At 36.8% G+C, this 12,505-nt stretch overlaps 1 protein-coding gene across 28 annotated transcripts in view; it reads right to left on the bottom strand.

The window, feature by feature from the left end:
* The window catches only part of DLG1 (discs large MAGUK scaffold protein 1), a 278,145-nt gene that overhangs the window by 94,818 nt on the left and 170,822 nt on the right, over positions 1–12,505 (bottom strand). For all 28 annotated transcript variants that reach the window (XM_033213126.1, XM_033213130.1, XM_033213141.1 and 25 more), the window contains 4 exons: positions 8,301–8,351; positions 5,708–5,832; positions 3,870–4,039; positions 2,193–2,329 (listed from right to left, as the gene is read on the bottom strand). In XM_033213126.1, coding sequence (XP_033069017.1) covers positions 2,193–2,329; positions 3,870–4,039; positions 5,708–5,832; positions 8,301–8,351 — 483 coding nt within the window. The remainder of the gene's footprint in view (positions 1–2,192; positions 2,330–3,869; positions 4,040–5,707; positions 5,833–8,300; positions 8,352–12,505) is intronic.

Here is a 12,505-nt window from a genome sequence, read left to right as displayed (position 1 = left end):
AGGAATCTTTTATATATTGCTGATGTAAATTTTTACAAGCAGCCTGGAAAACAACAGGATGGTTTTTAAAAAGAATGCTACTAGCAGGATAATCAACGATCCCATGACAGTCAAGTAAAATTCTTGTATATGTTCATCAGAACACACAGCAGCTCTTCCTAAGAAAATTATTCATAATACCAAAAAAAATAAAAAAGACTTAAAATAGAATTTAAAAAACCAGTACTTGCTAGTGTATTTTTAAAAACCAACTTCCTACCATGCCAGAACCAGTTTCTGTGCCTTTTCAGATTCTGCTAGGCCTTGGCTGCTTGCTCAGTGGAGAGTCCTGACTACTACTACTTTCATCTTGCCTCCTGCCCTTCCCAGTTTTCTCAGCCCCTTCTGGCTGGGATTGGGCATGGCTGATGTGCTCCACAAAGTGAGAGCCACAGCACGTCACAGACCCACGTCTGACCTGTCTACACCACTGCAGCTCCACCAGTTTTGGGCTTGGGTGAACATTGTGCCACGGAATATAGGAGTTGGCTTTCCTAGAAACTGTGCCCAGGGGAGTTGGGTAACACAATCCAAAAGCTTGGGACAAATAACCCCTAGGGGGTAGACAAGAGACAGGAGAATAAAAGGGGCCAGCAGATAAACCTTTCTTTTGTTTCTCTGGATGGCTGGATATAAGGTTTATGATGCCTGGATGGTTTCTACAGTGTCTGCCTGGAAGACTGTTCTACATGACAAGCAACAAGGTACCTTAGAAAATTACAGCCAGCTCAGACACATTCTACCTTCTACTGGCTCTCATTCATTCTCTGCTTCACTTCTCATTTTCACTCACTCTCGCCTTCTTGAGATAACACCTTAGCACATTAGCTTTTCTTCAGATTCTGTTTCCCTAAGGAACATGGGCTGAGACAGTTACTGATTGATATGATATGGCTGTGTCCCCACCCAAATTCTGAATTGTAATCCCCACGTGTTGAGGGAGGGACCTTGTAGAAGGTGATTAGATCATGGAGGTGGCTCCCCGATGATACTCTCTTGATAGTGAGTGAGTCTCATGAGATGAGACTGTTTTATAAGCATCTGGCATCTCCCCTGCTGGTATGTGAAGAAGGGTGTGTTTGCTTTCTCCAACCCCCAACACCATGATTTTAAGTTTCCTGAGGCTGGTGAGTCAATTAGACCTCTTTCCTTTATAAATTACCCAGTCTCGGGTAATTCTGCATAGCAGTGTGAAAACAAACTAATACACTGATGAAGATTAGACAAATAAATTGCAGTATAGATATACAGTGGAATATTACATACAGATAAAATGAATGAACTTTAGCTCTAAGCAATGATATGGGTAAGTCTCAGTAAAACAATATTAAGTGAAAAAAATACTAGAGACGAAAGTCTCATACAGTGCAATAGCGTTCTGAAAAAGCTTCAAAACAATACTAAACAAAATTATTTAGGCATATGTATGTAATTAAACTTTTTTTTCTTGAGATGGGCTCTCACTCTGTCACCCAGACTGGAGTACAATGGGACAACCACAGCTCACTGTAACCTCCACCTCCTGGGCTCAAGCGATCTTCCCACCTCAGCCTCCTGAGGAGCTGGGGCTACAGGTGTGTATCACCAGGCCTGGCTAGTTTCTGTATTTGCTGTAGAGACAGGGTTTTGCCATGCAGACCAGGCTGGTCTTCAACTCCTGGGCACAAGCAATCTGCCTACCTCAGCCTCCCAAAGTGCCGAGATTACAGACAGGTGTGAGCCACTATACCTGGCCTAATTAAACAATTTTTAAGAAGCAAAGGAATAAGAAACACAAAATGGTTGATGTTCTCATTCTTGGGCTGGGTAATTACTAGGTTTCATTATATTATTAAGTAAAGTAAAACACAAAAGGGTCATACATAAACAAATGATGACGCTGTTTTATAAATCTAGGGATTATGATGAAACACTCTGTGCACACAAGCCCTCAACAATGAAGGAATAAAGGGAAAAGGGAGGAGGAGCTGGCAGAGAAAACAGAAATGACAAAGATATTACCAAGAATCACTTTGTAGGATTTGATACAGCAAGGCTAGGATGTGCTAATTTAAATATCATTTAGACCTTTTTGGTATGGAGAAATTCCAGTATCTATTAGAAAAAATCAGACAACAAAATGATTTAAAAGACAATAGATTTCTTATACTTACTGCTAGAAGTTTATCTCCAATCTGGAGTTTGCCATCCTTATGTGCTGCACCTCCTTCAATTATTTTGGTTACATAGATGCTATTATCCCCAGGAATATGCTGATTTCCAACACCTCCAGCAATGCTGAACCCAAGACCTGTTTGGAAAACACTAGTTTTAGATTCTCATCCATAAATATGAACTTAAGCCCAGAAAGAAATGGTTGAAAACTACAAGGTAATAATTCCACCACACTAATTTTTTAAAATAGAAAAGAACCCATTTAGTTATCTACTAGTATATGTTCTGCAATCAAGCGACACTTATAAATATAGCTGCTCCTAGAGTTATGAATAGATTCCTTTTATCCCACACGTTCCTTCTTAGTATCTTCTCGCAAATGCACTTGTTATTCCAAAGTGACATTGCAAAATTATGTTTTACTTTTGTTTCTATCATAATTATGCTCACCTACACTTTCAATATTTTCACTAGAATAAAACAATTGAGAAGAAATAATAAGATTGGTGGTGGTGGGCAGAACCAATAGGCTTTAAAAATGTGAATACTTTTGCTCTTTTTCATTATTCTATGAATTAACAATTTTAAGTAGGGAATTTCTGTAATTCTTAAATCCTATAGCTTCAATATCAGAAAATTTCTCAGCTCTCCATTCCTTTTTCATTTGTTGAAATCCTCCCTCTTCCATGAAGCCACATATTTAAACTAGTATTTCCATTTATCCTCAATTCATCAATGTTTTAAAAATTCTGAAATCACATCTTAACAGTCCTTTACTGCAGATGTAACTGCTCATAATACATATTAAAAACACTTCTTTTAACTTAGCCTGTGTATCTGCATTTAAAGTACTTTGTAGATTAATTATCACAAGTTAATATCAATACTATACTTAACTTCAAGTGTTAAAGGACACAAATATTTCACTCTTAATGCTAGAAGTCTTCAATATAATAATACTTAATACCAATAGGGAGAAATCCACTTAACAAAACAAGTAGGTATTTTGTTCCCTACTTTTAAAAACTCTTAAAAACATGCTGAGCAAATATTGAATATAAAAATCACAAAAACTTATAAATCTATATATATGCTCACTGCGGTAAAATGTATAAAATGTATACATTGACAAACATAAGAATTTTGGGCCAGGTGCAGTGGCTCACACTGTAATACCAGCACTCTGGGGGGCTGAGGTAGGAGAACTGCTTGAGCCCAGGAGTTTGAGACCAGCCTAGGCAATGCAGGGAGACCTCCATCTCCACAAAAAATAAAAAAATCAGTCCAGTGTGGTGGCACGTGCATGTCGTCCAAGCTACTTGGGAGGGTGAGGTGAGAGGATCGCTTGAGCTCAGGAGACTGAACCTACAGTAAGCTATGACTGCACCACTGGACTCCAGCCAGAGTGACAGGGCAAAACCCTGCCTCTAAAAACAACCCCCCACCCAAAAAACAGGAACTTTTCAAATGCTGCAATCTTGGTAGAAATGTAAATATTCTAAAATGCAATGTAAGACAAAAATCATTAGAAATAACAGAGAAATTAAAATCCACTCAAGTTCTGTAGTGTACTACTAATATTGTTCATCTTGAAATCTATGTCACAGATAAAGTTCATAGGAATATTTAACTCAGAGATTTCTTAAAGATTTATCTTAGTTTGACTTACCACATACCTTTAGGACCTTTAATGAGCTTTATTTCCATTATTTTTTCTGATACTGGTTTCCTTCTTTTTACATACAAGCGTACGATAGACCCTGCTTCTTTCAACGCTTCAACTGCTTTGCTATGTGTTACATCACGAACATCTACTTCATTTACTCGTAATATACAGTCGTTGACCCTGAGAAAACAATTACATATAAAAAATAAAAATTAAATATAATTTAAATATTAATTTTCCACTTCACCAATCTTTTGTTACTTTTTTTTAAGGTAAAGAGAATTATAAATAATTCTGGAGTAAATCCAGAATGAAGAAAGTATATAAAAAACGAATATAAACAAATACAAACATTTCCCAAGGGTCAGCAAAAGGAACAAAAGAAATAGTGAAAATAATAGATTATACAAAAATATTAAACAATAATTACAGCTACCATTTGTATACTTACTGCATGCTTATTCTGTGTCAGCATTAAGATATACTTTATAAAAGTAGCAAACATTTATTTAGCACTAATGACATGCTAGACACTTTCTTGGTGTTTTAACCCTCATGACACCTGTAAGCTAAATATGTATTTTAATCCCTATTTTACAGATGGAGAAATTGAGGCAAAAAGAATTTAAATAACTTTCCTAAAGCCACCCAGATAGTAAGAGACAGAGCTGTGATTCAAAGAAAACTGAGGCTCACATCATGAGTTTAAGGTCACAGAGATAGTGTGAAAACTGAGATAAACTAAAAATAATTTTCTGAGTGCCTATTCCAACCTATATATTAGACATAAAAGAATGAAGTTATTTTTTGAAATTTATATAAGATTAGGTCACTTAATTCAAAAGTTCCACAGGTAAGGAACTTAAAATTTGTCATAGTGTTATGTTTTGTAAAAGTTTAATTTGTTCCTAGTCTTAGAATTTTCCCTAGTTCTGGTCTCTCTGACTGCATGGTATTCCATCAGGAAAAAAAGACGGTCATCTCAAATTGGGTAGAGGGGTAAACAAAATACAATTAAAATATTAAAACTGGTCCGGAGAAGCTTCTATATCTAACAGAATCAGGAAGTAAATGTCTACATTTACATGAATTGTCAAATGATTAATTTTTATATCCATTTGATTTCATCAATATACCATCTGTCATATCCAGTGAGAATTAAAGCTTAGAAATTGAAAAATTGCATAAGGTACCAACATCCTTAAAATAAGATGCTGTTTTTAACAGACTATATAAACTCTTTAGTCCTAAAACTTCAGGCTATTTTAACAACAAACAAGGAAATAGGGAAAATGCCGTAATTTATGACCCCCAAAAAATCAAAGTTTGCAAAATATATCTTCCAAAATGGAACACTACATTTAAACAGAGACAAATGTTATTTTCATCTAGTCAATTAAGAAAATATATCATTTAAAATTTGCACATACTTTAGTCTATGTGGTGTGGGATTCAACTTGGATGTGTGATCCTCTATCCTCCTTATCTTAAATAAGTTTATATACATGTTTCCCAACCAGAGAGGAAATGGAAAATATTTTGTGAGCTATTTGAAAATACAAAGGGAAACTCATGATTTCTATAAATATGCTCACAAACATTTAAACCATCAACCAAATTTATTATTCAAATGTTGTAATATCTAAGATAAAATTGGAGTCCTAAATGAAAACAGGAAAACGTTTAGAGCATAATTATCGCATTCATTGACTTGAATGTTGTTAAAGCATTCACCCTATGTTAGTTTTTATGATAGTGTTTGTTATTTGTATTTATTCCTTATCCAGTCTGCTTCAAGAAAAATACACAAAGTGGATTCAGCATCACAATGAAAATCGCAAAACATACCGCAATCTTCCATCTTGGGCGGCTGCTCCCCCCGTGATAATTTTGGTAATGAAAATACTTGAGTCATCTCCAATGTGTGGGTTGTCTGTACCTCCTGCAATGCTGAAACCAAGCCCTGAATTTCCCTGAGGATAGAAGAAAAAAATTGAGACTGAATGTGATTGATCTTTATTGACAGGTTCCTGTCATTAAAGGATGCAGAAACTGTACTAACATAAGGAACACAACAAATAAAGGTATATGGGTGAGTAATATAAAGATTCTAAATTAAATGGACATGTTCTGAAGGAAAGTCCTTTCAGAGGCATTACTGCTGAACAGGTGAGGTTCAAGAAAATATACCAAGGACTTCTGAAGTCTACTCCACAGTTCTTTCTTTAAAAGTATGTGCAACTTGTCGCTGGATTAAGTCACCCGTCTGCAGAGGTGTCCGTAAGTCTGTTTCTTTTAGACTGCACCTCGGCCATGTTTGGTAGGGCACATCTCTCCTATGAGACAAATGCTGAAGTGATCTTCCTGCTGTTATTTCGGAGCAGGTAAAACACATATATTGTTTTAGCCGTTGAAAAAAGGGGGTGGCGATGGTGCTTTTCTTCTGCTAACCTGACATCGACTTATTTTTAAATGACCAAATTGTAACTGCCAAGTGACAGCTGCCATCAATCCGTGACATGTTTAACCAATACATCGGATTAAGCAAAAGGCGTTTTTCCAGTTTTTCATACTGAAGTCCAACCTGAGAACACTGGTGCATTTTCTGGACAGCAAAGTAAATTTTGCCAAAGGAGCTCTACTTTTTGCTTGTTTTATGAACCGGAGAAACAAGATTTCTGAATATTTTCTTCACAGAAAGGGTTTGACTGCCACAAAAAGCCTTCAAAAATAATTGATTTAAGCAATGGTATTAAAAAATGTTTATTTCTGCAAGAATGTTCTAACTGAATTTCAGGCAACTCAAGTAAGCAAATATATGTGGACCTATTATTTAACTGTTAGTATTAAACAGTGTAAACACTCACTCTACCACCATTTGTCTTAAAATTCTATTTTAATAAAAAAATGTTTTTTCAATCTAACTTCATGAATTACCTGAATCTTAAGAACAGTACCAGTGGATTATGGGAGGTTACCAAGTTACTTATGTACTCAAGTTCTTCAACCAGTGAAAGATACAATGTATAGTCCTGACTAAACAAAAGGAATTTAAAAGGCCCTGGGAAAGAATAAAAATCAATAATATAAAAAGTTAGGAGACAACACAAACTACTATATTAAAATATGTACAGTACATTAATACTGTGCTTACTTGAATGTTACTTCAGTAGCCACCTAACTTGAAGAGGTGATACGAATTTAAGTAGAAGGCAATAAAGATATACATGTAAGACTCAGATTTATTTTTCTCAGATTTGATTCCAATATAAACAAATCTAATTATCTAGGATTTTAGTCTAGAATATACACACATTTAGTTACTTAAGAAATCCGCTTGTGTAAAACACTAAATTTTCATAAAATGCGAGCCAGATAAGGTGGCATTACTATTATAACTTACAATAAAAATCGAAAGCAGATACTCTTTTTTTTTTTTTTTTAGATGGAGTCTCACTCTGTCACCCGGGCTAGAGTGCAGTGACGCGATCTCGGCTCACTGCAACCTCTGCCTCCTGGGTTCAAGCGATTCTCCTGACTTGAGTAGCTGGGATTACAGGTCTGCACCACCACACCCGGCTAATTTTAGTATTTTTAGTAGAGACGGAGTTTTGTCATGTTGGCCAGGCTGGTCTTGAACTTCTAGCCTGAAGTGATTCACCTGCCTCGGCCTCCCAAAGTGCTGGGATTACAGGCGTGAGCCACTGTGCCGGGCCTGAATGCAGACATTCTTAAGGAAAAAAAACATATCTTAAGAAAATTTACACATCTGAATTACACCCTTAAGTCATTTTCTGACTGGGGGAGTATACCCTAATAAGTTTTTAATACAGCTTCTGTCCGTTAGAAGTATGGTTATTTTGCTAGAAAAGAAAATTGATACAATGACCATGTTACTAGTATACCACTTACTTAATACGAACAATATTTCATTATCATATGCATATAAACAATACAAACAAAATTAAAAAGCAAGAAAAATCTGAGAAACTATCATAATCTAGAGGGGTCTAAGGAGACAGGATAACTAAACGTAATGTGGTTTCCTGGATGGGCCTCTGGAAGACAATAACATAAAAAGCAAGGAAACAGAGATTTCAGTTAATAATAATGTATGAATATAGGTGTGTTAGTTGAAACAAATGTACTCTAGTAATATAAAATGTTAACAATAGAGGTGGCCGAATCCAGGGTAAATGGAAACTCTTGGGACTATCTTTACAACTTCTTTGTAAATCTAAAACTACTTTAAAATAAAAAGTTTATTTAAAAAAATAAGGTTACTAAAGAAAAGACACATGCTTTGAAAATACCTTGGCCAATTTTATGAACTGGGAACTTAGAATAGTTCTGTTTGTGAAAGATCTCCCTTGAATCCTATATGAGAAAGCAGTATATTGCAAAGCTCTTTAAAACAACAGATTAAGATAATAGTTTTTACCCTTTCAAGTGTGATTTCTTCATATTCATAATCTGCATCTGTGCCATTAACCTACAGGGGAAAAGAAAAGCAGCTCAGAAACTTAAGAGTGTAAAATCTGAAATGGCAAGACAAAATTTTTGTATGATTTATTAATGAAAACCTGTTAAATGCAACAGTAATCAAATACAATATCTTCATTTTAATAATTCTGGGGAAGAGTTTCAAGGAATGGATGGATACAAATGTGATGAACGAACTGACAACATTCGTGGTATCATGACTTTCAAATCCAGAATAGGCACATTCAGCTTTTAATAGTTTCGACCTCTGATCCTTCTCTGTCTTGTTCCACGCATCTATCAGTTAGTTGCCAGCTGTTCCTGATTTGAACACTTTAATTTTTCTGAAAATCATTGCCTCTTCACTCTCATTTCTGACACCTTTCTTCAGGCCTTGTTAAACCTCCTCTGGAATGCAGTACTGTCTATGCAGTCTGCCTGACTGCTTAGATGAGTATTCCCCGCTGCCCAAATCACTGTGTTTTAAACAGCTGGTTCTTTTTAAAGCCCATAACATACTTCCTCTACAACTTTCAAAACTCTCTCTTCCTAGAAATATCCAAACTCTAGGGCTTGGTAATCACGTCTTTGAATGAACTGACCCCAATGTACCACTCACCTTCATTCTTCACCTCTTCATAAACCTTACATACCATCCAGTCTGAATGACTTGCTCTTTCTATTACACATCCTACAATTTTCCACTTCGACATCTGGAACTTTTGTGCTTCCTCGGTCACAAATTTCATTTACATGTTTTATGTCAAAATCAGAGTCACCATTCAAGATATCTTGGTCACAATTTATCTCCCTACAATTTATTTCCTAGTCTCTGCTCAAAGAAGTTAACTTCTACAGTAAAAGCCACTGGTAAACACGTCCCTGGAATCAGATGAACATGGGTTTGAATCCTTGCTTTAAAATTTCTCGTGATATGAGGCTGGGCAAAACTCTAGCTAAATCAAATGGGGACTGTGGTAAATTCTACTTCTGAAGATGGCTCCCATCTTCCATTCCAGACATTCTTTTGCAATATGACTCAATCACCCTATCACCAATAGGAGTCTCTTTCCCCTCCCATTAGATCGAGGCAAGTCCTGTGACTAGCTTTGACTAAAAATAAATGTGGCACAAACGATGCCGTGTGATTTCAGAGACTAGGTCATCTGACGCCTGGTAGTATTTGCCTTTGCTTGGAATGTATTTTCTTTAGAACCCAGCAGCTATAACATGAGGAAAACTCAAGCAGCCTACAGGGAGATCTAAACAACGGAGAACCAAAACCCTTGGCCCAGAACTCCAGCTACACTTCTAATCAGCAGTCAGCACCAACTATCAGCCACGTGAATAAGGCTGTTTGGACCTCCCAGCCTTGTCCAGTGCCCTAACCCACACCGTGTAAAGCACAGTCATCCAGTTCATTATGAGAAAACATGAACTGTTGTTCTTTTAAGCCGCTAAGCTTCAGGGTCGTTTGTTATGGCTACCCAGGCTGGAATGCACTGGCATAATCATAGCTCGTTGCGGCCTCAAATTCCTGTCTTCAAGTGATCCTCCTGCCTTAGCCTCTTGACTAGCTGAGACTATAGGCACATGCCACCATGCCTGGCTAAGTTTATTTTTATCTGTTTTTCGTAGAGATAGGGTCTATGTTGCCCAGGTGCTCACTTCCGTGCTGTCACACACACACACACACACACACACACACACACACACACACGTAAAATTTCTTTATCTCAGCTTAGGAGGAGTAACTTCAAGAGATGTGTTGATCATGTCTGTGCATCTAGAGTATAGGAGGGTTACACATGTGTATACCACATCCACTTGACTGGAAGTCCTCTGTTACGAGTAAAATTTTTATTTGCTGCAATATCTCCTTTCTTATTCTAAAGGTCATTTGTATCATCTTGTTTCTTGCTCAAGACTTGCTAAAAATCTATCAGTCTTTATTGAAAAAGTAGTCTTGACGTTATTGATGAAACTATTACATTTCATGGTATTACTTTGTTTTTAACAATTCCTTATTCCTTTGATTTTCTAAAAAAGATTTTTGAGTTGAATGCTCAATTTATGCTTACTCTATTCTACTTTTAAAAGTCTCAAAGTTTACAAATTTTCCTTGGCATATGGATTATGCCAAATCCCATAACTGCTAGCTGCACTGGGCTCTATTTTTGTTCATTTGTTTATTTCTAAATCATCTAAAATTTTATTTTGGAAAACATTTCCAAATGAGTGTGCTCATATGGCCCTTTTGGCATTGACGTAAAATTCTGTTTTCTGCCTCCAGGAATCTTAGATTTTTCACCTCTAAGTCTCCTCACAAGGTAGGAGTTCAGTAAATGTTCCTGGTGCTTAATTTAATGCCAATTCATCACGCAGGTTTCTAAGCAGCACAGAAGGAGGGTTTTTAGGTAGCACTGAGTACTTTTAAAAAGGTGAAACATGAGGCAGCCATACAGACCACCAGTAACTTTATTCCTTAATCCTCAATTGTTTGGAACTCTGATAATTTCAAACACCGAGACAATTCTATAACATTAAACATACTCACACTAAAGCTTCTAAGGGCCAAGAGTATATTATCAAAAACATATTTGTGTGTGTGTGTGTGTGTGTGATGAGAAAATTTACAATCTACTCTCAGGAATTTTCAAGTGTACAATACACTGTTACTAACTCTAGCTGCCACTTTATACAACACATCTTGTGAAGTTACTTCTCGTAAATAGAAATTTTGTATCATTTGACCACCATTTTCTCAATCCCTCCCCACCATCCCCAGGTAACCACCACTCTACTCTCTGCTTTGAGTTTGACTTTTTAACATTTGATCGTGCAGTATTTGCCTTTCTGTGCCTGGTTTATTTCATTTAACATGTCATCCAGGTTCATCCATGTTGTCACAAATGACAGAATTTCCTTCTTTTTAAAGGCAGAAGAGTATTCCACTCCGTATATATACCACATTTTCTTCACCTACTTCATGTGTCAACAGACACTTAGGTTGTTTCCGTATCTTGGCAACTGTGACTAATGCTGCAATGAACACTGGAGTCAGGTATCTCTCTATGTATTGATTTTCTTTCCTTTGGATATGTACTCAGAAGTGGGATTGCTGATCACATGGTAGTTCTATTTTTAATTTCTGAAGAACCTCCACACTGTTTTCCACAACGGCTGTACTAATTTACATTCCCACCAACAGTATAGAAAGGTTCCCTGTTCTCTATACCATTGCCAAGACTTATCTTTTTTATAACAGCCATCCTAATGGGTATGAAGTGGTATCTCACTGTGGTTTTAATATGCATTTTCCTGATGATTGGTGAGACCAGTTTTAATATTTTAATTGTATTTTGTTTACCCCTCTACCCAATTTGAGATGACAGTCTTTTTTTCCTGATGGAATACCATGCAGTCAGAGAGACCAGAACTAGGGAAAATGCTAAGACTTCATTTCCCTGCTCCCTCCACCAGAGCAAGTGCTGGTATCCATGACTGAAAGACCTGATGATGGATCACACATCACAGGACTCTTTGCAGACACTCCCCAGTACCAGCCTGGAGCCTAGTAGATCTGCTGGGTGGCAGACTCAGAAGAGTAAACACAGTCACTGTAGTTTGGCTCTCAGGAAGCCCCATTCCTAGGGGAAGGGGGAGAACACCACATCAAGAGAGCACCTGTGGACAAAAGAATGTCAACAGCAGCCCTTGAGTTCCCTCTGACACAGTCTACTCAAATGAGAAGGAACCAGAAAAACAATTCTGGTAATAAAACAATACAAGGTTCTTTAACACCCCCAAAAGATCACACCAGCTCACCAGTGATGGATCCAAACCAAGACAAAATCTCTGAATTGCCAGAAAAAGAATTCAGAAGGTCGAATATTAAGTTAATCATGGAGGCACCAGAGAAAGGTGAAGTCCAATTTAAAGAAATCAAAAACATGACACAGGATATGAAAAGAAAAATCTTCAGTGAAATAGGCAGCATAAATAAAATCAATCACAACTTCTGGAAATCAAGGACACACTTAGAGAAACGCAAAATGCACTGAAAAGTCTCAGCAACAGAATGAAACAAACAGAAGAAAGAACTTCAGAGCTTGAAGACAAGGCATTTGAATTAATCCAATCCATCAAAGACAAAGAAAAAGA

Source organism: Trachypithecus francoisi, unplaced genomic scaffold (genome assembly GCF_009764315.1).
Source record: "Trachypithecus francoisi isolate TF-2019V2 unplaced genomic scaffold, Tfra_2.0 Lachesis_group0, whole genome shotgun sequence".
In the NCBI taxonomy this organism is placed as follows: domain Eukaryota; kingdom Metazoa; phylum Chordata; class Mammalia; order Primates; family Cercopithecidae; genus Trachypithecus; species Trachypithecus francoisi.
Note: the sequence above shows the minus strand (reverse complement) of the source record. Positions and strands in the feature narration are given on the sequence as shown.